The sequence below is a fragment of the Bombus fervidus genome, chromosome 10, assembly GCF_041682495.2.
Source record: "Bombus fervidus isolate BK054 chromosome 10, iyBomFerv1, whole genome shotgun sequence".
Classification (NCBI taxonomy): Eukaryota; Metazoa; Arthropoda; class Insecta; order Hymenoptera; family Apidae; genus Bombus; species Bombus fervidus.
In genome coordinates this window covers 9,508,431-9,532,948 of record NC_091526.1, presented here as the reverse complement: position 1 = coordinate 9,532,948, position 24,518 = coordinate 9,508,431, and the positions used below count along the sequence as shown (strand labels likewise).

The window sequence follows — 24,518 nt, the reverse complement described above, 5'->3', positions numbered from 1 at the left end:
GAAACTTTTATGTTACGAGTTCTAGGTTTTCACGAAATCAAGAAACTGAGAATTTTGTAAAACGTGGAATCGATCGGTTTGATTTCTGACGAACTCGAATAATACTGAAAGACGGCGACAAATAGAAGCGAGCGTTCCAAGTACGATTCAAAATATCTTGGCTACGGTGTTTACAAAAAATATTGGCGTATCTCCCTATCTTCCAATCGAGGATATTTTTTATCTATTTGTAGATTTCGTTCCTATAGTACCGAATTTTGCTGATCGTACGAGAATACCGCTAAACGATACGATATTTAATACATACTTCGACCTAATTAATTAGTATGTAAAGCTTTGTGTAGCGACTGTACGAGGTTCCACGTTGTTTCTGTGAGAAGAAAAAGAGAAACCTGTTTTATCAAGAAACTTTCGAAACATAGAAACTAAGAGCAATGTTTGATACAAACATTTCATTATTCGATAGAAATTCACGAATAAAAACGCTATGGAAGATTCGAGGTGTTAGTTCAATGGTGGAAAAAAGTCCAGGTTGAAGAAAGAAAAGATGCAAAATGTCGGAATGGTCGCGAAGCAACTACAAACTGCTGTCTCGAACGGAATAACCGCGTCGAAAAATGCGAGCTCATCCGCGCGCCACCGACAAACGTAACGCATGCACGCACACGCGAGTACGGCCGGTGTTTCACGTGTTCACACTCGGCCGAGTTGCAGCTGGTGTTACGTGCGCTCGTCTATACACAGACGAACACAGAACCGGCACGGTGGCGCCTGTCGGCCACACAAATGTGCATGCGTGCGTGACGAGTTTATGCCTCTTTGTCTTCTACACGTCCACGCGTACGTAAATATACGGTGTGCACAGCTTTGCACATACACGTTTACCAATACGCGTGCACGTTGCGCCGCTATGCTCTTTCGAAGTGGTTTCGCGGGTATGGGTGCACCGTTGGTCTCGTTTCGATTTGATAAAGCGCACAAGAACGAACGAAACTACTTTTAAAGAAGATATTTTATTCGTAGGATAACGACGAGAAAAATGGATAATCTTTCTGTCTCGATGGGATGTTTAGATATCTCGATAGGACGAGATGCCAAGAGAACTTTGCCTTTTTTCGATCTCTATGTAAAAACGTAAAAGAAACATTTTGTCTTGGGAGCAACGATGGAAAAACCGAATGATCTCGTTGGTAATTCTCGTGGCTCATCTCGATGCAACGAAAGTTTCTAAGAGAACATTCCTAGCCTCGTCTTCCCTTTGAACGGATCGCAGACGCTTGATGGTTATCTTATGTTTCGTATCTAGAAATCTGCGAGTGGACAGAGTACACGGAAGTGACGGTTGTCGCGTACAGCTTGGGATATTATTACGTGCACTGAGTAGAGATACACAGCACACAACCACGGATAAAAGTTAAGACATTTTTCTTGGCGCCCTCGCGCTCCATACGCGCCACCCACGTATCAACTGCTATCTGCTTCCGAATCGGGGACCGGGAGTTATTTACGGCCACTTTGCTATCGCTCGAATCGAATGCTTAAATTAAATTCGATCGGGTTACGCGTTTGGCGAAATGAAGAGAAAGACAAGTCGAGTCGCGTTATCTGACGACTCGTGAAATCGTTGAAATCGGCAATGAAGAAGAAAAGAAAAAAGAAGAAAAAAGAATGAAAAGATAGCCAAGTTGATGATCGACAGGCGCGAACGGCGAGTAATTAGCATCGATTTACTAAAAAATAACGATCGATTAATTGGAATCATCGCCCCCGCCCTATCACCACCATAAATCTACGAAATGTCAACGGGAAGGAGAAAGTTTATTCGCAGGACGGTAAATTACTGGCGAGCGTGCACGATAATTCATTCACCCGCTCGTTTTTTCTCCGGTTGTTCGACTCTTCCGTTATTAATTAAATGTAGAGAGACATTAATCAAAGTAATCACGTTGGATCAGTTACGCCGCGAGGTAATGGTCGTACTTTCACCGGATGGTTCGCAATCATTGTCCACTGTCTGCCACGCTCGATTCCAAGTGGATACTTTAATGACTTTAATGACTTTCGTTGCGTAGCACACGAGAGGCAACATAGAACTTCCGTTCAAAGTTTCTTGATATTGCGAATATATTCCTATCGAACTACTTCAACCCGACACACGCGAAGAATACTTCTCTTTCTCTCTCTCTCTCTCTCTCTCTCTCTGGTTATTTTACCTCCTCGAACTTGACCTCGTTAGCCACGAATACATAATATGCAAAAATGGCGCTCGTTACGGAGACGATGTTTGCTGTCTGAGAATTTAGCTCATTCTTCAAGCTGTCGAGACTTGCACGTACGACCACACACGTAGACAAATGTGTTCCAGACGTTGAATGGATAATGGCGCCTTAATTTTTCTTATTAAGTTAAAAAGAGCAATTTGAAATATCGAAAATGAAGACCACAAAAGATACAAACGTGACAAGACCAATTTTTCTCTATTTTTGTAAACGTTGATAATTTGTCGTTGATATTTTTGAAATGTCTCGAAGAATGGAAGAGATACGATGGAAAAATCAAATAGAAAGAAATCCTTCGTAAAATTTGTTGATTAAATTGTTCGTTCATACATGTATCATATTCTTTTCAAATGTCATCTTCGAGTGTGAAACTGTTTTTTAATTAATTTCGTTTGAGAAAGCCTGCGGATATGCGTAGGCATCGGGAAAAAAGTAACAGCCAAGGGACAGATATAACTCGACTGCTTGAAACGCGTGTCCCGTCCTATCGAACTTGTTGTAATTCAACAATGGTACCAGTGCACCCTTACCATCCGTTGTCCGATGCACATGCGTGCGATAAATATGCGTCAAACGATACGCAGCGTGCATTACTGCGCTCGGAAATTCACACGAAGCTGTGTTATTGCAATAAGCTGGCAGAAGTTTGCAATTGAAATCAATCGTAATTTATGCTTCCGAGGAAGGAAAAGAAGGAAATCAAAAAACAAATATATATAGTCATTGCAAATGATCGCTATCTATAGTATAATATTTTATCGTGAGACGTGCATCAGGCGTTGTTAAACTTCTCACACGTCACTAGACCTGGATTGGTAATGAATATTTTTCTTCTTTTTCCTATCGGTGGCGCCAAACAGCTATAATTCTCCGTTCTTCTCATCATAAATGCAAGACATATTGCGCCTCGAGTCACTGTCTGTACCACGATTCACGGCACGGTACAGCCAAGCCTCGGGCGATACTTAAATTCAATCAAATCTTTCACAGTTTTCTATCTCTCGTTGGATTTCAAGATACCTGCGTGCAAATATCGATCCGTTCGATGATGTAACACCGATTCGATTATGCTTCGGTACAGACAGTGTGTCCCGGAAGCTTTCAATCTTCTGGAAACACCATCGACCCCATTTGCCCGACACTTTTCCTTTCCCCGTACATTCCCAATCGGCCAATACCGTTCGATACTTTTGCCACGAACTCGCATTGAAAACGCTTGATATTCCGCGAGAGTATTTCGGAGTTTGATTTGTTGACGAGACGCGTCGCGCACAAAAGAATTCCTCGAGTCGGTGGCGCCTAAAGAGCCATATAATCTTTGTATCAAACGATCGAAAATGCAAGGCGGCGTTCATCGTCGAATAATATATCGTACGTAGACTACGAACATACGCGATACGCACAGCCGAGTTTATGCGTTTGTCACGCGGCCCGCATATAGCCGCGACCATTTCGTTCCCTATTTACTATCGGCTATCAATCAGAGGTGGGGAACTATGTATATTCGTGGCATTCGAATAGACGGCTGTCGGTCGGACCCGCGCGAGAGTTCGAGGCTGAGTCGCGCGCGTTATGTTAATTCGGTGCTTCGTATGCGCCATGATACCGCGTGCAGGCACGCACGCATGCGGCATGCATGCGTCCATTGCAACCGAAGATGCATCGAATTCAAATGAACGGGCTTAGCCGTTTCTGCGACCAACTGCGTTCGCTGCTTTTTCCTTCGGCTTTCACGTGTCTAATAATCGTGAAACTTTCGGAGGAATGTTTGCTACGCGAATAACGACGGGGCAATTTATCTTTCACCGTTGTCACAGGTTTCAAGTGGGTTATTCTCTGCGATGCAAATGCGATAATACAAGCGTATCGCATAGGAAACAGGAAATCTCAATGCCTGAACGTCCACGTTACACGGAGATCATAAAGGAAAACACGAGAAGTTACATCTTCTACTTTTTACGTCAAAGTTGCTCGATTTAGTACATTCTCAATCAATCTCGTATTACTTCGCAGCTGAACAGACGCCTTTTCACCATAAAACTTCGTCGACCTAAGAGCACGTTGCTATTCAGAAGTAGGGCACCTACCGTCGTCGTATAAAATTTTGTAATTGATCTGAATTACCGAGGAAACGGTTAATCGACCAGAATTTCACATTTATGTACGATTATGATAGAAAATACGTGACAAAAATTGACCAAAATTATTTCGCGCTAATATATTAGGTAAATTATAATAATTGTGCCATATACAAAAATTCACCTGTTTAATTACGAAGCGACGTTGAAATTAGAAAATCGACAAAAATATCCTGTTTCTCTTCGTATAAAATTGCACCTTCGCGTGCGTAGTATGATGAGCATAGGTTCGTATGACGAAGAACGACTTGAGTCGTTACGGTATCAGCCATCGCTCGAAGGTTAACTAATTACCTAAAACCAGCAGCGTGTCCATTAATCGTGCAATCGGTAAATACATTGCGTTATTCAGACAGAGTCGATAAAGCGTTTTGTTTCGAGCGGACGGTTGCACGTATCGTTTGTCGAGATAACGCAAATTATTCAAACGACTGAGTCACGGTAAATAACGTAATTACCTATTTTTCGTTTTAATATTAGCAGTGAACGTAAGTGTTAACTGCTATCCTATCCTATCGCTGTATAAATATTTACACGATGCATTTGTCACACATACATCTAAGATATCTCTATTTTGCACATTCCATCGATGGTACCTACACAAAGGGAACGGAATTCAACGAGAGTAACTCGTTCGAAGAACTGGAATTAACATTTACCATAAGCGAACCAGTTATTTCCATCCTTGGATAATGTCACGCGTTGAAGACGGATCGAAATCTCTCACTTCGCCTCGGGTCATTTCAAGCATCAAAATCACGTGTTTCCGACACTCGTACAGATAGCCATTAACGGCACGCTCAGTCTTGATCAATTAGCTTAGTTGCAACCTTCCTCCTTCGGCACAAGACTTCTTGCCGCTCGTTGTCGTTCGTGACCGCGTTCGAAACGAACGCGCGGATCGCCAGTGAATCGACAAACTCTAGAAATACTCAATTTCCGCAAACCTAATTAATCGAAATCGATACCACCGAGTGTTTTCAAGTTTGAATAGAAATTCATTGAATTGTAAGATTTCTGGCGATGTTTCTTTGTCGGTGAGTTTTCACGACATTACGACAAACGTGACGTTATGTTCGTCACCTGTGACCTTTCGAATGTTTATGCGTTCGTGGAAAGCTCGAAAGTAGAAAAATACACAGAATGTTCAGCGTAGAAAGTATGTCAAAAAATGTCTAAGACATCGTCAAAATATTTAATAAGTGAAACAAATCTCCGATCGATAGAAATACGAAATTGCATAAACATCCGCTTATTAGTAACTCACTAAAATATAATATTCCATATACGCAATGTCGGACAGCAGATGGTTATCTTCTCTTTATCGATCAACCGATATTAAAAGCATAAAGCTGTCGCAATTCCTCTATGAAATATATTAAACGCTAAACACGCGACGCGTAAAAACGTTAAACAAGTCTGGGATGCATTTTTATCGCCGCACACAGAATGTGGTTATGCGGGAATTTTTTTTTCTTTTTTTATCTTACACGCACGATTGCTATTTCCTTTTCTCGAGTTATTTGCTGCCAAATTACGCTCGATGGAGGACACGTCGCTCGTGGCTACAATTCCCTTGCATGTTATACGTATACCACTGGTTAACATTCTTTCAATCATGTATGTCGATCACGTTACATCATTAATACGCTCGGCTCGGTCTGATAAAAATTACTTCTCAATGAACTTCGTTCATATAAATGATATAATAATATCCATTCATCAAAGTTTCGATTAAATTTTCATACTTTCGTCCATGCAATTTCATTCAGAATTCATAACTCAGCCTCATAGCCATTTTTCTTTCCCTCTTCTAATTGAAATCTCCATATGGACGAGCATATCTCCTTACCTTTCGTACGCATTCATTGAGTCGTTTAAGTATACGACTAATTTTCTTACTGTTCTAGACTTTCAAAAGATCCGGGCAATTTTTGACATACTCGTCGAAGCTTCTACCATATCGTATACAATCAATATATTAATTCGATCTACTTTCAATCGATGTATAATCGATTAATAAGTCGAATAGAATGTTGTTAAAAAAAAGAAAAAATTAAAATTAACTTCGGAGAAATTCACGAGCGAAATTTCGCTCGGATAGATGACTCATATCGCCTACAGGGATTACATTTAAATGATACAGTTAGCGTTATAGGAATTTTATTACAGTATCCAATTAAGATATGGTACCTAATATTAATTAACGTATAATTAACGTAGTTATTGTAATTTATTCATAAATCGCTTCGTTTAACGCGCAGCAGGCGAAGCCGCATTATTAATGGGACCTTTATTTCGTCTTAAAATCCGGAGCAATTATGTGCGTGGTATCGAAAGGACACCATCTTTGCTACTTAATTAATGCATTTGTTCAGGCGCCGATAATAATAGGAAAAAATGGCAGTCGTTCACTCAAGCGGACATGTAGATACGATCGGAACACGTAGGTTCCGCTTTACCGGATAATTATTCAAATTAAGCAAGCAGCTTGCTTTAACAATTACAGAAATTACAGAGAATGGCCGGCTTCGCAAAACTTTTGATAGCCTCGTCTCAACAACTTCTCATAATGCATTCGTCGTCGTTTTTCCAACGTATAATTAAGCTATTCCTTTTAAAGCGTAATGGCATACGAGTTTCGGGCAGAAATAAATTTACCGAATATCATCGATAATAGTCGGTGCAATTTCGCACAAAAATGTAAATCGTCGTCGTTTGCATATTCCAGGCAATAATCGGCGTACGATCGGGCAATTATCGCGCTGCTTGACTGTTAAATAACATTGAAGATCGTTTGTACATAGCAGCCAACGAGCGCTCTACGCATTAACTATGCTTAATAGCGTATTCCTACTCTGCTGTAATTACAATGAGCCTCTATATATAGCGGACGCCGTGACAGATTTGCAGAATCAATGTCAACGATTCCAAGGAGACGTCTCTATAAATACTTGCCTCCTCGAATCTACCTGTATGCACAGGTGGTAATACAAATCTACTTCCACGCAGTCACCCAATTGTACATTGTGATTTAACGCAGGCACGAATTTATCGATCGTTGCCATTTTCGTGTCAATGGAATGTTAATTTTCAACCTCGTTACCTTCTTGGCGATTACTCCTACATTGAAACTGGCCAATCTCTCTCGGTGTCTTATCATTCTTTGAATACAGAAGAAGAAGACATTGCGTGCTACTCGCAAAAATGGATTCGCACGAATGGAGCAAAGGAGAGCGCACGCACGCGCCAGTTGTCACGCGACTTGTTGCAACTGAATTTTTGCACGCTTCTTACGATTACGAATCCAATAGGCGAACGTTTCTGACGCGTAACGGAAACCGTAAAAGGAAATATACGAAGAAAACTGGTGGGAAAAAAACATGATACTCGTTCTCGCTATGATAATTAAAAGGCGGAATTACATAAGTAAAAATAGTCGTGGATGGGATAAAAAGGAAAGTCTTTTATGCTCGATACATATCTAGATCGTGTTACGTTCATCGGCAACACGTTGTCTAACAACTTCAATGACTGCTCTCCGGCTCTTTATACCGTGCGCTTTCAAACGAGATTTTCCGCCCTCTTCCTCGCGATGTTCAGGATTCCATGCGTTTCATGGAAACACTGCTCGTCGTGTATTCACCAAGACGTGGCGTGTAACAACCGAGGCGAAAGATTAAAAAAGGAAAGAAAACCATTGAAAAGTCCCCGTCGACTCTCCCTGAACCGCGTACACGCACGTGAGCACCTAACATACGTGCCATGTGAAACAAATTGCTCGAAGGACGGAAAGCTAGGAAACCGCGCACGAGAACGTAGAGTTATGACGATAGGCGAACCGTCGTCGTTGCTTTCTTTTCTGCTTGCTAACGATTAACGCGGTAGGTAATATACCTTTGGGTCGCGGTTCCTTATTCGTTCCGACGTTCTTTTTTACTTCGATAGAAAACATTATTTCGATTTCCAAAGCTCATTTTACGTCGGAAGATATCCAAACAAGGCACTGTTGCTCTTCGAAGAGCGATACCTCGAGAAACCTCTTATTACAACTAAATCAACCTCGTGTTGCGGTTTACTTTGTAGATGTATAGGTGATACATACCTTAAACCATGTGTTTACGGGCTACCGATGCAATTAGACGTATGTGCAAATAGCAATTTGCTCGTGTTCTCGCAACGTTTCCCGATTGTTCCGATTGATCGCCACTCGGCCGAGATCTCGCGATACGGTTCTCTGATCATTGACCGTAATCGTAAGAGGAACGTAACGACGCGTGTTGTTATACTACTATAAACACCGACACGTAAATACCGATGTAAAACCTGGTTATTAGACTTGAATGCAGGTGTAATTAACCGATGGGACAAATAAGGAGATGCGTTCCACGTAATTATTAGTGCGTCCTTAGGGGACGTAAAAACCCGTTAAAAGCTCGGCTACCACATTCCTCGGGATTTTTTATGTGACGTTATCCTAATCGACTTTTTTCACCTGCGGATTATGTTAACGTAATTGTAGACGCTCGCTCACCAAACGAGGTGCGCTTGTTGGAACGTTGAAGGTTTCACTTCCTCCTGGCCTGCGAAGAGGAAGACCTGTTCCGAACGATTGAACTGCACTTCCTTCAGGGTGGCCCACGGACTCTTTGTTCTTCTAGTAAATCGTTGGATACTTGAGCGATCAGGATAAAACGTCCGGCTACTTGGGTGATCACAACTACCAACGAAAAACTCTTTTCGACGACCTGGCCCATTCTACTCCTTGAAATTTCATTTTTTTTTTTTTTTCATTAGAAGTACTTCTGTTTTAAGTAATTAATGGCTGTTCTGATTGTTTAATTGTCTAACAAATTTTATCGAAACGGATAAAAGATGTATAAATCGTTTTACAGAAACTTATAAACGAAAAGAGTATAACAGCTCGCAAACGAAACTTACAAATCTGAATCAATGAAACAAAATAATCGTTGAAAAAGAAAACATATGGAATGATGCAGAGATTGCTTTGTTACACGTACGATATTTTGATGAATTTACATGCGATTCAAGTTTTACTCCAGTGTAAAGCGACATTTAATAACGCGATGTGTTCCATGTATACCATGTTTCGAGTTCTTTGATAACAGGTGCTTTCGATGTTATTTTAGTGAACTATCGATGTTCAACGAATTTATGTTTTATATAATATTGCTCGGTGCATAGTTTGATTATGATTAATAAACGACTGCTGTATCGACACGCAAGCCAATTTCTACTTGCGATCCGTGCTATTTACTCAGCCAACGCACTTAAAGAATCATCGTTATATGTAGTCAGCGCTGTTCAATTGCACTTCAGTCGTACGCACGAGCGAACGAACGAACGAACGAACGAGGAAGAAAAACATAAGAGGACATTATTCCAAAGGGGCGTGACAAGCTATCGTGAGAGTGTACTTTATCCAACACCCAATGGCACGCTATAAAATTTCGATTCGGAGCATCGGTATTCTGCAGCGTCGTAACGCGAAAATGGCACAATTTCCTTTACGGCGCACGAACAAATTTTTAACGAGCAACATTATAAACGATACTTCTTCTACTCTTTCTGCTCTTCGTTCCACTCGAACATCTCTCTTCGATGTGACTCTCTGCATAACTATTCTACTTTTCTCGGTTAAAACGATCTATCCAGCGTTTGTTTATTTTTTCGAGATATCGCGCGTTGATTTCCGTCTTGGAAGGAGAATACGAAAAATCTCGAGGGCCAAGAGTGAAAAATTAGAAGTGCTACAGCGCTCTTTACGTGAGAACGTTGGATATGGAAAAAATACTAGAAATCCAAAGGACTCGTTTCGTTTTATCGGATTACGTTTGCGTTATTCGAAAGGGGAGCGCCGGAGCAGCGATAATTAAAGGTGGTTCTTGTACCCGACGAAGCAAAACGAGCAAGTATTATCATAAAAGGTCCGCGATCCACGCATGTAATTTGGAGCAATTTGGCAATTGCATGTAATTGATGAGGATGCCTTTTACTTGACGATGCCCGCACCGCGTCCACGCAGTCGAGTTAAGTAGGGCTAATCACTGGTTTGCCTCTCTCGAAAACATCAAGAACCTGCCTTCTAGCGCCGAAATACCAACGCTTGCGTAGACCAGCACGCACACGAGCTCATGATAAGACAGTGGGTTATAGTCTAAAATACATATACCTGGCCTCTGGAATGGCAGGACCCAGAGGGACCCTCCTACTTCCCAGAAATAAGGGCCTGCAGGTCCCTATTGTTCTTGCTAATTGCCACCCCGTCCTTTGCTTGGTTCGCTGCGTTGCCTTCCCCTCTTCTTTAATGGCCAGGTACTCCGGGGATGATAGTTACAGGTCCCAACGCAAATACCAGCTTCGTACATACCCTTTGTGAAACGAAAATTAGCCGAAAGCCGGAGATACCCTTGGCCGGAGACAATTTTTTGAACTAAGTATCTGTTACAAGAGAACTACCTGCGGCTAGAAGCTTCGATGAGAGATCTCGGATGGTTTATACCTCTTCTGTATAATTTCAGCATAGAAAGTTCACGGGAATACAGTTTTTATTTGTATCGAGACTTACCGGCCCTTTGTCTTCGCCTCAAACGTTACAAGTCTCTCTGCGATTTTCGTGTCTCGGTTAGTCGATAGTCTGCTGCGAATTCAATTTGACTTTATTACTTCTATTCGATTTACGAATCTTTATTCGGTCCATTAGGCCCCATAAATTTCTTCGTTCGCGTTCGTGATACAATCGGTGAAATTAGTACCGCCGATGGCGAGCCAGCTAACGAAACGACCAAGTAAAGCTTCGTCTTATTTAATTGACTCAAACCGATCCGCACGTACAGAGGGGCACTTCCATGTCCGAAGATCGTATCGTCGATTTACATGGTGATTTAAAGTCTCGCGTCCACGGTAGAGTTACCTTCGTGGTAATTTAATTTTCTTGTACACTTGTCTCCTAATCGACCAACAGATCCACAATGTACACTGAAATGGAACGATTTGTTATGTATATCCGCGATTATATTTACACCTTTTATAAAATGATGATAATTACTTGTACACGACACGCGTGGCTTGTCAGTTTTACTACGTCTACGCCTGTACAGATATCGATCGACGACAATCAATTGCTTATATCGTACATTCCAATCATTCGTTACCAATCATCCTGTACCAAACTTATTGCAAACAAAGGTTCTAACAATCTTCCTCGTCTTCCAAAAAATAATCTTCGTAGATTTTTACGAGAGCCAACATCGATCGAGGTTTATGAAAGTTTTAGGAAATCGTCCAAGCAGCTTCAAAACAAAGACGTAAACCTCGTGTAATTCGCATTTCCTTTACTATCTTCGAAAATCATCTGGTTATATCGGGATAGCGATCGAGAATTGAAAAAATAACAATTTTATCGTTCCGCTTGTCTCTTAAATTGCCCTGACCTAATATCAGTCTGTTTGACGAAAGAAAGGCAGGGAAACTTTCCGACTTTCAAAGAGACGTAAAGTTTCGTCGAAGAAGATTACGACACCTGAGAAAGCGGACACTCGTGAAATTGATTTGGCTCGTGTCACCGTCGATAAAGAACTTAAGCAGCCCTTTCTTCCATTCGACGCGGAATCCGGTCCCGGCTCGCATCTCCATGGTAGGAAGCGAAGGACTTCGCAACACCACGAAAAGCAAAAGTTTTATTGAGCTCCGGGTTCCTGACCAGTCGTCCGCCTGAGAAAAGAGGAAGGGAGAAGAACCGGCCTATTATGCGGGTGCACTTGTCGTGCATTCGGCGAACCGCTTTGCATCGTAGTCCCTACCCACAGAAATTGCTTCACCCCGTTACTCCCCATTGTATTATATGGTTGTTTCGCGTAACCTTGTAATACTCTTGTACTCTGTACTCGACGAAATATGTTCTGTACAGCATTGTGATTTTAATCTGTCTGCGTATCTACGAAAAATATTTCAAGATCATTAACCGAGACAGCGTTCCAATCAGACCCGAGACGCAAAGTTGCTTGGTAAGAAAATTAATTTCATTCTTAATATCGGACATAAAAAACTGCTAAGGATATCTTTGTTCTTTTCTCTCTCCCTCTCTCTTTCTCTCCTTCTCTCTCTCTCTCACGACGTAAAATCTCCTCGAGAGGAGAAAAAGTTTAATCGGTATCTTGTTCCTGACCAGTCATCCTTCTTAAAAAGGAAAAAAGGAGAAGGTCAAACCCATTAAACGGATGCACAGTTGTCTTTTGAGATTATATATAACGCTGCCATGGCATGCGCGTACCTTGATGATCCAGGACCATCCAACGTGGTCAAAATATCCACGCAGCTGCAATAAAACCTATCGTAGACCTCCTGGAGAGAAACACGGGGCCGTCTTTCGTTGCAAGTCAATGAAGAGTCAACTAAATTCGGTGCGGTACCCGGCCCCATTTAATGGGCACCATTAGTTACAGCTTTTATCGGTTGTCCACTGTCCTGATCCCGCCAGTATTCTCATAGTTAAAATCTCCGTGAAAGAAACATCCATATACTTTAACTTAACGACCCAATTAGATGCTTTCTACTAATCGCTACTAATCTCAACGATTAGCATATCTGTCGTCTGTATTGAAGCAGAGCTTCATGAAAATCTTTCATATTGTTCTATTTCAAATGCCAATTCGAAAATTCCTGTCAAACATACAGCGACTAACCACAGTATTCGAACACCTATAAAAACCATTTGCGTGTGTTATACGAAATATTTTAAAACTTCACTGATACCCAAATTCACTAAGACCCAACCATGGTGATCAATTTATCCTGAACATTAATTTTTTAGCGTTTTATAGTAATAATTTATTGTAAAGACCTTATAGCTCCTATATCTATATGCAATTTCAGATTGATTTCAAATTTTTCCAAAATAAGCATGGTAGTCGCGTGTCGTTACAGTGATAACGAAGCTTTAAAATGTTTTATATAACGCACGGAAAAATATATTTATATATATTTTCTATGACAAATGTTCAAATACTCTCGCGTGCCGCTATAAATCCCAATAATTGAGAAACCATCGTGGAAGAGTTTCAGCTGTTGCTGCAAAGGTATCCACCGATGGGAGATATCGATGGAAGCCAATAAAAGGTGTACCAAATTTGTTCAGTATCCGATCCCATTCATCGCGGATCGCTGCTTAACCTTCTTCCTGTGCATCGATCCGTCGACCTGCGTATTCGAATACCACGAAGACAGCGTGCCAGCTCGACGAAAGTTCTCACGAATCTTTCGAGGAACTCTCCGAGGACCGGTCCCTCTGTTCTCGTCCTCCTTCTTTCCTTTACTTTCTCCATCCTCCTCCTTTTCTTCCTCTTCTTCGTCTCTTCGATGACCACTCCTTTCGGCGTCGATGAGGAACCTTTCGTTCCCGAGGGCCTTTTTGTTTTCGCATAACTTCGTAGGTTCATAGCCCACTCGCGGTCAGGGTACGAACAGGTGTCCCGCGGTGGATCGCAGGACGTGACTCGTTTCGCCAACCTTTCTTCTTTCTTTCCTTTTGTTTCTTGTCGTTTTAAAAACCGTTTATAATTCCCACCGCTACCTTAATACTCCCGCTTCTCGTTCCAGCCATTTCTGGCTTGGATCGCGTGTCCTCCAATCTGTCGATCCTTACAGCGAATTATCGTCGAGACGTGGATGGAAGCGAGTTAGGTAATAACTGTTACACGTGTTACGGCGCATAGTAGAAGGGAAAAGAGATTCTTACGCGAGGAAGTAACGCTGATTTTTCATCCTTTCGACCCGACATTGTTTAACCCTTCGACAATGTAATAAAACGACGAAGAATTCAGGATAATTGGATTTAGAAAATCGACACATTAACGATATTGCAAATTTATGCATAAACGTCTCGAAACTTCAAACGTGTTTTTCTTTGTTAATTTGGGAATGAAATTGCGATACAAAAATTCGAGAAACCCAGTATAGTTAAGCATTGTGAACATCTACGATCCAATTTATTTCTGACTGACTTTTGTACAACTATTTCGTACTCGAATTTTACGATAACTACACGCTGTACCGATGTTAAATCAAAGAGTTAGTTGCTACGGAACTGTCGAACATTTGTAGGAATTCTCTATGTCGCTTTGGATAGATTTTAATAGGTTCGGCGACCGCAGAAACCGTTCCGAATTCCGTAGCATCTTGCCATGTTAGCAGTGAAAGATCGTTCGTTCGACAGGCCCGGTAGACCTGCTGCCGATGAGGCACGCACAAAAGACGATGTGTACCATTGCCAAGATTGAGAAACGATGAAACGACCCCTTTTCTCGCGAGCCATTCGTCTTCCATGCACGCGAACCCATACACAGTCGCCGGGAGTTGTAATCTTGGCTGTATCGTAATCCCTGATTGTTATCTCGATGGTTGTTCTTTTTTCTTATTACTGTAATGTAACTACAATGATCTCGTAACGTAATGATAACTCTCTTCCGCCATGGCAGAAACAGCACGAATTCGTAGCCACGGGTGTGCTCCTGTGAAATTCAACGCTGCTATGGTGACATTCGGCCACCAACGCGCTTTATGTCCCAGTAGAATACTAATTGCGGCAATTTAGAACGATGGACGTTACTAATTAAAAATTAAGATAACCGAGTCACTCTGTGTTTAACAATTACCTCATAACGCGGTTACCGGAATGAACAATTGAGAACAGCGATAAACTTTCTCCCGTCACGCTTTCGTTAGAATAACACCCAATCAGGTAAGGAGAAAACAAAAATTGAAATACGAATCTTACCGTGTCCTTCTTGCTAAAAATATCCTATTTAGCATTTTTTAAAAATTATAATTAAATCGAACGAAAAAAGAGGATAATGATCGTACAAAGAAAACGATAAAACTTCGGTTTCTTGTAGCAGCAGATATAATATTTTAGCTAAGCTGAATTTTGTGAAATTAGTCATGCGTGTGTCCTTTTCCTCGTCGACTGAACAGAGATCGCGAATTACCTGTTTTCGATAGTATACCACCAACGAAGCAAAATAAATCCTGGCATGATTAAACCGAAACGAATAGAGCTGATAATTAATCGGCGTTACCCGACAACGGCCGCTAATTGTCATTACATAACAAGCCGACGTTGTTCCTATTAATTAGAAAATCCAATATTCGTAGTCATCGACGATTCAGTTCACCTTGTAATTGGCCAAGTAATGCCATTAGCGTAGCCGCGGCTCGTCTCCTCTTAAACGTCCTCTGCAACGAAATAAAATCTACTAGATTTAAATAAATGTGCGCGTATACGAGGGACGTTGTTACGCAATGTACGTGCATTACGGATACACTTGAGGGAACCGAGAGAAACTCATTAGTTTCATCATTCCCGGCGGTGGTGTACATTCAGCCACGACGCAACCCGTGCATGTATGTACATGGGTCGTCGCTCTTCTAATTGCATATACAACGAGGCTCGTTCAAATCAAGTTTCCGTCGAGCACGGCTTTCTATCCTCGGGCATGTTGCACGAGTCGTTTGGATAAACCCTTCGTAGAGCGCTTTTAGCGACTCGTTATCGACGCGAGTATCGATTATCTTTTTGCTCGCTGAATTCCACGTCGATCGAGCCGGGCTTTGCCCAGCGAGCTTCTTATTGCCGAGTGAAATTCTAACGAAGCCTAATGAGAAAATAGTTTCAAAAAACATTGCGTTTACGTACGTTGAAATTTATGAACATATTTTGTGTATATTATGCAAGACTTTTTGAGAATTCATTAGCGTCGCAACGAGATCCGACTATCACGATCATACACGAGTTTTATCCATAACATCGATAAGCCATAATTCACTGCGATCGTATTTAACGCTTTTCGTACGTTTAAAGTGGCCATTTGTGTCGTTAGCTAAATTTTACTCGATACAGATTTACAGAAATAATCCTATAACTTCTATACGTATAATCGTAACAGTTCCGTTATGGTACTAATGAAATTTCAAAATGTTTCATCCAACGCATACAATATGAAATCAGAAATATATAGGAAATCGGAATAACGCGTGGCTGATGTTTCGCGAGTTAATTGGCGAAAAGTATTCGATTAATTAGCTAACTTTTACACGAACGAGCAACAGGGTGAGATGTGATGTAGTTGGAGTTCGTCTACATAAATGAATATTTAATCCCAGATAAAGAGCGAATGAAATGAACCCTCGAGCCTGTTGTTGTAGTTTTAACAAATAAACAAGCTTATCTGAGAGTTACAAGTAACCAGCACGTGTATCTCGTTAGATATATCCGATGTCCCGGCCGTCTACACATATCTAACGTCAGTATGTTAAAGGTTAAGTATCATCGAAAGCGTTCTCCCGTAGTGTGCGTCGCTAGAAGCTTTTATCGAAAGATACGGATACGAAGAATTCGCCAATCATGCCCGAAGAAATCGGACAGTTTTACGAGCGCAAAACACACAGAGGAGAACGTTCGTCAAGCATTTCAGACCTGTCTACCTTTTTGCCCGCGGCATCGCAACGTATATTTTTTCTCCCCTTTCCTCCCGTGATCTTTATTCAATTCGCAACACACACGCGCGCATTTACATAAATTACGGATTATAACGTCATTAAATCGAGGCAATCTGTCGAATGTGGAACGAATTTTGCAATGCTTCGCTTCTGATCACGTGTCTCACATTTTTAATCGTTAGTTCCAACCAATTTGAGCAAATGTTTCGCGTACTTGATAAAAAATGCCTCGACACTCGCACTATGCGTATCGAGAAATTGTAATGAAAATAATGCAGGAGAAAAGGAATCGAAGGAGAACATCGATTCACGTGCTTCTCGAACCTTGTAATCGTTTAGCAACTGAAGAAAAAATGTAAAAAAAAGAAATACGAGCAACATGGGCAGAGAATGAGGGAGACGGGGGTAGAGCCCGTCGGGAAATAATTAATATGCCATGGACGCATAACGAACGACCCCGCGAAGCAGTCTGTTTGTTTTCGGACGGGTCTTCTTCGGCTCCAGGCATGTCGGCCGTATCTCTCTTTTGCCCGGGCCTTCTCGACCTCCCGCTGCTTCCCTCTTTCCCTTTTTATTTTAAACGCACACGAAGCCCTTCTCCCCAGCTTCTTCTGTCTCTCCTCCCTTCTCCCCTTCCTCTACAGAGTAGATACAGTTCTCTCTAGTTTCCTCCTAACCACGTTCCGCGGCTCCGATGAAAAAGGAAAGGCGTGTATACCTTTTTGGAGAAACTTCAAACTACCTTACTGAACCGTAATGTAAGATAAAATATAGACGTCGTATCGCAGGTTATATCATCGGAGGATACTTTTTGAGCAAAACTACTTACGTTATAATTGACTCACAGAACGGAATCTTCGGAAAAGTTTCGAACGGCCGAGTCGTTCGTACGAAGAACCCTTCGATGAACGAGGACTCTTTGCGTTTGATCGAAACTGGTCGCAAGAAGTTTACGTAATCTGGAGAATTACGAAGAGAAGTTTTCCTGAAACCCTCTTACGGCTCTTACGAGTCTCCGGTGGCTTTGTCGCTCTGAAGGCTCGTGAGAGCCGCCGACCAACCGAGCGAGCAGCGGCACAACAACGCAACGGTGCACACAACGAGAGGCCGCATGCCTCTCTCCATATATTCTCTCCACTTTAATCTTTCTTTTGTGACTCGACTGTTTTAGCGTTTTTTATGCGCCGATCAGGCGGGCCTCGTGGACGCGACAGAGACGAAGATGCGCGATGAGAGAGGAGGAAACGAGAAAGACGAGGAACGAAAAAGAAAGACGAACGGAGGGAAAGAGAGACGGCAGACAGAGGCAGGGCATCGCTGCAAGCTTATTAGCAAGAAGTCGGAGAAAGAGGGGAACGTAAGAAGTTTCGTCGAGGGAGAAAGGATCGTTTAACGGGGAAAGACGCAGGGAGGATTCGAGAGGTAGACGAAGTAATATCGCGGATAAAGATGGTCTCTCATTACCATAATAAACAAGTTTACTGCGGCTAATCGTTACAAAACCAAAGTTCTTTGTTCCACCGACAAAAGGGTCTGACTGACACGCTTCGTGATATCGAAGTTTCGCATCGATCGATCTGTTGCGTCGCTTTGTTTCTCGATGACAGAAGACAAAAAGAAGGTTGCCGCGATATCGCCTTGAGAGTTTCATGAGAATAGTCGAGAGGCAACGTTCAATCATGCTAATGAATTATTTCGTTAAACCGTAGCTCGTTGCAATGAAATCCACATGGCAGCTTGTGCAGCAAAATAAATTATTCCGTTGGCCGAAGGAAACGCGAAGGGAGAGGCTGAGAGAAGAGTAAACGGGCGAGAGTAAAGTCACGGATAAAGATGGCTTCGCATTATCATAATAAACAGGCGGTACGATGGTTAGTCACTGCGAACTGCTCCGTGTCTCTTTGTTTATTTCATACGGCCCTCATTAACACACCGCGGAGAGAACTCTACTCTCTCTCTGTGTAATGTATATTTACGCTATGTCAAGCACGGTCCCAGTGTTGTATCGAGCCTGTTTCTCGCCGTGGATTTCTTCCAGACCCCCCGGTTGTAGTCTCTTCGAGCAAAACATCTCAAACATTACTCTCTATCAAAATTTGTTGTCCTTCTACCATTTATTTTAAGAAATTTGTTTGGCAAATACGTTAGCGAGATATACGCTGTACTCGTAGATACACATCTTATGCCGATTCGCATTTTATCGAATTATGTATGTACTAAGATATTTATACGAGCCTATATAAAATTATAAGTCACATCGATGAACGAAAGAGGGCTTGGTAGCCGGCAGGTAAACGAAAGTAAGCTCTCTGTATACCTGTTGCAACGAGCAGGGTATAATCTTTTATGACTTTCAGTCGGGTACTCATTAAGGGAGGCCGCCAAGTATATCAACGCAGTTATGCTTAAGATGCTTAAACGTGAAAATGCTTAACGATAGTGGAATTATATCGCTCGAATTGTCTTATCCACTATACAGGCTTATAAATAAAGATGAAATGTAATCAATTAGTAGAACGTGCAGCCTATCGCTTGAATAGTATACATTCGTTGATAAAATCTTGTTATATCCGAGATGTTGGAGACAAGTACAAGGGAATCTAGCGTATGTAAAGACGAACCGTAATATTGCATCATTAATCAAAATGAATCATCTATTATCAATCAAGGCTATTATTATCAAAAACAGCATGAGGAACGAAAGACGTCTTGTTCGCTTTATCGCACTTTTGGTATTATTCCAGTTGAGAAGAATGTTCTCTGACCTCAAACTTCTCTCCCTCTGTCCGACAATTTCGAGCGTAGCACTGGAGATAATTTATATTGCTGATCTCGTAATAGTATTCCTGTTTCATTGCCGTGATTCTCTCAAATTATAAACTTGATGTCCTCGCATGCAATTCTTTTCACCGGTCCTTTTTAATCTTGTTCAATCTTTCGATTTGAATTCCTCTCGTAATAACAAAAATTAATTAATCTCAATATTTTTTCCATTTACAGACTCTCCAAACGTCCGAGAAGTGAGGTGTTATTGCAATCAACCGGAATGTGTGCCTCAAGGATACATGTGCCGTGGCAGGGGCTGCTTTTATCCATCATTATTAAGAGCAGAACATAGCGCCTACAGTGGCTGCCTCGATGAGAGCTTCAAAGAACAGCAATGTCCTACGGGATACCTCTGTTGCGAACAAGACCTCTGTAACCACGTGGATAGCCCAGCCATGAGAAACAGGCTCAACAAGACTATTCAAGGTTGAATGAATGTTCTCATTGCAAGATCATTAAAATTGCGTGGACTTAACTCGACGCGATGCCATCGGGAATGGCGCTTTCGCATTTCTCTATAATGCTATTTTCGTACGCGTCTCGGCGTTTATTTTGCAACGAATTTTTTTTTTTTTTTTAATACAAGTCACGCTCCGTTCGTTTTGTATCGATAGTGCGAGATAACACAATATCATCTCCTTTTAACTCGATTATTTAAATTTATTTCTCGTACATTGCAAAAATTCTTGAGTTCAATGATTTCCACTTGTTCGATAAATATGTGTTAAGATATATGTCTATATGTAGAAAGAGAGAGGGGAAGAGAATTTTACGAAGCCTCGAACCGGTGATTTAAAACAATGGCGAAAGTCGAAGGTTGTGTGAATTTATGAATAATGAAACGTTTTGCATAATTTATTTCAAACAGCTAGGTATGTAACGAAAGACTTTTTATTGTTAACAGTACTGGTGAATGACCAACGACCTTTTCTCGGTCCGGGGCAGCCGATCAATCACGGAGGTCAGTCGACAGATGGATGGTTCAAGACTGCCACAATCGCTGTACCGATTTGCGGTCTAATCGTTCTACTGATACTGGCCAGTCTTGCCACTAAATTGCTTCAGCCTGTGCCGACGCAAAGCGACAAACTCGGATCACATCAAATGCCCGATAATGGACCACCGTTATTAGGATCACCGAAAGTGCCTCTCGTTTAATAATCTCGCAATCCCAAAGACGTTCGATAAAGTGTTCTAGCGGATAGACAATAGTAAGACTAACTAGAAAGCTAGCGGGCTTGTATAGCTCCACTTGGCTGTGAATTTTATGAAAAAAGCGACTGCTGTAAATTATAACATTGCGTGTTGTGCATCGATAGCTGCAATTCCTTTGAACGACGATCCTGTGAATGATCGTCGTACGATTGAAGAGTGAGAAAAGGTCAATAAAACAGGGCCTTTGTACATGACGTTAATTAAAAGCAAAAAAAGAAAGAAAAAAAAAAAACGATACGCATGATAACGCCTTTATTGTAGCATTGTAAATAGATTATGTATTTTGTATCGTATATTAAATGATATTCGCTTATTTAGGCGGCGTACAAATTGTAATTGTAATCGCGTTTTACGATATCGTCGAACTTCGATTGTTAAAGACGGGTTTAGACAGAAGACCATAGTAATGTTACAATATAATCTCAAGGGATACACATATAATCCTGCAATAAGAATCATTCTTTCCATCGAGAAACGATATCGATGAAAAAAGAACGAAGAACACTAAAAAGTCTGATACTTGTTTTTTTAATTGTATAAGATATCTTCTTCCGCAAATCAGTTATTCTAGTACATCATGTACTCCTCATACAGTAATCGTATTCCATATAAATATTACTATATTGTGATAGTATGATATAACTTGTATGATAATTATATTATTAAATGTACCACGACTTTGTTTTACAACACGTGTTACTCATGAGGGACAAATCGATACGAAAATCGACTTAAAATACATTGAAATAATTTTTCAGTAATCGGTCTCTATTTATTTCCTCCTTTTTTAATAATTACATATACATACCATACCGATACCCGATATATAGGAAGGGTATGTCATTATTCCGTAAAATAGGTAATCTATTTGATCAGCTCAGAAAATTTGTCTCGTTTCATTTCGAAATAGTAACCATAAAATGTTAGTATAATATAAATGTTTTGGCATCACAGTTTAAAATCGTACAATTTTCACATTCCTCGTCTCATTTCCTTTAACAATTTCCACTCGTTTTATACCTCGTTACGCATCCATGATCCATTTCACTCTTTTTCATGGGAAAAAGTGAAGTAGCTTATAAAAATACTGTTTAAGGTATGTATCTTTATTTGTATCTATGATTTGATCTTCCCAAAAATTGGGCTACCAGTCAAATTCAATTGAAATTCGAGCAGGACATTGTGTTCCATCTATGTACATGTAACATAGAAATACTAGGTTTTGCTCGATACCATAATCAGTCGACCGTCACAACCCGCATGACGGGTTCCATTTATACCAGTTAACAAGTCATAGTTCTAGGATAGTATTTCACCGAACGATTTAACATAAGCTTCGTGAAGTTTGTTGATAAAATCAGGGTCACTTCTCAATAAATAGTTAAAGGCTCGAAGAAACTGATTTTTTGTCAATGGTTCTAACGGTCTGGTTAAAGGTTCAGGTGGACTAGGGGCAGCGAACATAACAGGAGGAATTAATGCCGGTGCTGATCCTCTTCCTGATAGAGTGGGAGGCGTAATAATATCTTCCGATGCCTGATAGGATTAAAACAAAAATTTCAAATTTCGCGTACTTATATAAATATACAACCTAACACGAGTCGATATATACAACCACTCACCGTTGTCGCAGATGCATGAGCAAATAAAGATGCGAGTGGATTTGAATTGCTAGGACCAATAATATCTGACGCTTGATGATTCGTCAAAGTAGAAGTTGATGCATTTGTGGGTGACTGTATCCTAAGAAATCCTGTTGTTCCATTTGTATCGGTAGCAGTTTGATTCATAGGTGTTAAAATTTCTTGAGTTAAAGACGCAGGTGTAGGTATTATTGAATCTTGTTGAGAAGCAGTTCTATTTCGTTTTTTAGTTCTGTTCGAAGCTGTTGTATTACAAGCACTGTTAGCAGTCAGTATAGTAGTTGGAGTAGTCTGTTGTTGAGTAGCCGGTTGAGGGGTTATAGATCTGTGTTGCTTTTCAATATGTTCAACTGTGTGAGCTGCTGGGTGTGACATTAATCGAGCAAGCAAAGGCTTACTTTCGTTTGCAACAGTACCCCCTGGAGTAGGCTGATCTCCAGCCTTAAAGTGACCAGTATTAACCTAGAAAGATTGTAAAATCTAACATATTTCCAACTCCTTACTTTAAAGCACTATATACGATTGAACGTGTAATACTAACTTTTGCTTTTGCAAAAAAGTCCATTACACTCTGTGAAGTAACATCTGGACCTAATGGTGCAGCTAACGGTCCAGATACATCCTCAGTTGTAGGAGTACCTAATGGAGATTTAGTACTATGCCTTTCTTTGATACCACCTCCACTATTACTATTATTTCTATTAGTATTAAAGTCTTCTTGAGCTTTACTAAGCATACTAAATATATCAACATTGCTTGCATTAGGGCCGGATTCTTTTTTTATATTAACAGCAGGTTTATTGAAAGTCTTGCGGTTTTCCTCTGATTCTTTAATAAGTTTGTTCAACATCGCACCAATGCGTACACATTCCTCTTTCTCATAAAACCAAATGCCATAAATATTACATCTGGAATTTCTATAGAGTAAAAAGGGTTCTTGGAGCTGTAAATCTAAACCTTGTGTAACTGGCTCTACTAGGTTATTTGTATTTAATCTGTAAGAATGTTATTCATACATAAAATAATAGGCTTATTTAAGACTCGCACAGATTTTTTTTAGTATTTAATAATTATCTTTTGTATAATGTCAAATAATAACCTATAACAAGATTGCTGAACACTATACGGTATATAGTATTATGATACTTCAAATACCTAGCAAACTATATATAATATTGAAATTAAATCATATACATTAATTTGTTTTACTAATGCAAATCTAATAAAAACAATGTTTCTAATACAATACATGAAATAATGAATTATAGAAAATATTAAAATATTTATTGTGCCTTTAACTACAAAACATGTTTCCTAGAACGTTATTTTCACTGAATGTATTAATGAATGGTATAAATTATACATATGTTATTACTCGCACGCTTAATATTTGTAATATTTTTAAAAAATATAGACAAATACAATACAAAAATGTACATGTATATGTATGTATATACGTATATACGTTATACGTTACCTATTCATGATAAGAACACTGTTATAGGGTTCGCCATTTCGCGAGTATACGAATAGAGCACCTTCAATATTCGTTTTTTCCCACTCATTATTAACTGCGTTAAAAGTATAAAGTGCTACGTGTGTCGCAGTCTCCAGAATATCTTTTACATAGGGGTCTACCCGTTTCAGAGCGGCCACGTTCATTCGTAACCCTGTTAAATCCGTCATCGTGCTCCTTACAGCTTGATGGTATAGTTTATGAAATACAAGAATGATCGGTATTTTCCTAATTCAATTGAAATTTAGCTTAGTCGTGCAAGCCAATCACTAAGAGCACTGTATTTTGATCTAACGTAAGCAGCTGCCTGTATATTAAACGTCATACTAGATTTTAAGGTTGATACCGTTGCTACATCTGCGAGTTAGTAACATCACAGAAAGCC

The 24,518-nt window shown here is 40.5% G+C and overlaps 2 protein-coding genes and 1 long non-coding RNA gene across 4 annotated transcripts in view; 2 read left to right on the top strand and 1 right to left on the bottom strand.

Annotated features, from left to right (window-relative positions):
- The window catches only part of LOC139991767 (uncharacterized), a 9,940-nt gene extending 3,780 nt beyond the window's left edge, over nucleotides 1–6,160 (top strand). The window contains exon 2 of the long non-coding RNA XR_011800898.1: nucleotides 2–6,160. This is a non-coding gene — a long non-coding RNA (uncharacterized lncRNA). The remainder of the gene's footprint in view (nucleotide 1) is intronic.
- Nucleotides 1–21,735, top strand: part of LOC139991760 (BMP and activin membrane-bound inhibitor homolog) — a 25,952-nt gene extending 4,217 nt beyond the window's left edge. Inside the window, exons 1-3 of one of the 2 annotated variants that reach the window (XM_072012124.1) lie at nucleotides 18,898–19,845; nucleotides 19,934–20,185; nucleotides 20,664–21,735. In XM_072012124.1, the coding sequence (XP_071868225.1) occupies nucleotides 19,818–19,845; nucleotides 19,934–20,185; nucleotides 20,664–20,917 (534 nt within the window). In that variant the 5' untranslated portion in view covers nucleotides 18,898–19,817 and the 3' untranslated portion in view covers nucleotides 20,918–21,735. Of the gene's footprint in view, nucleotides 1–18,897; nucleotides 19,846–19,933; nucleotides 20,186–20,663 lie in introns of those variants that run through there. The other variant, XM_072012123.1, reaches the window with a different exon arrangement.
- Dcp1 (decapping mRNA 1) lies at nucleotides 21,722–24,478 on the bottom strand. Its single transcript, XM_072012096.1, has 4 exons — nucleotides 24,095–24,478; nucleotides 23,159–23,612; nucleotides 22,597–23,079; nucleotides 21,722–22,510 (listed from the first exon to the last, which is right to left on the bottom strand). The coding sequence occupies exons 1-4, from the start codon at nucleotides 24,301–24,303 to the stop codon at nucleotides 22,274–22,276; spliced, it is 1,383 nt and encodes a 460-aa protein (XP_071868197.1). The 5' UTR covers nucleotides 24,304–24,478; the 3' UTR covers nucleotides 21,722–22,273.
- Between the last annotated feature and the right edge of the window lie 40 nt (nucleotides 24,479–24,518).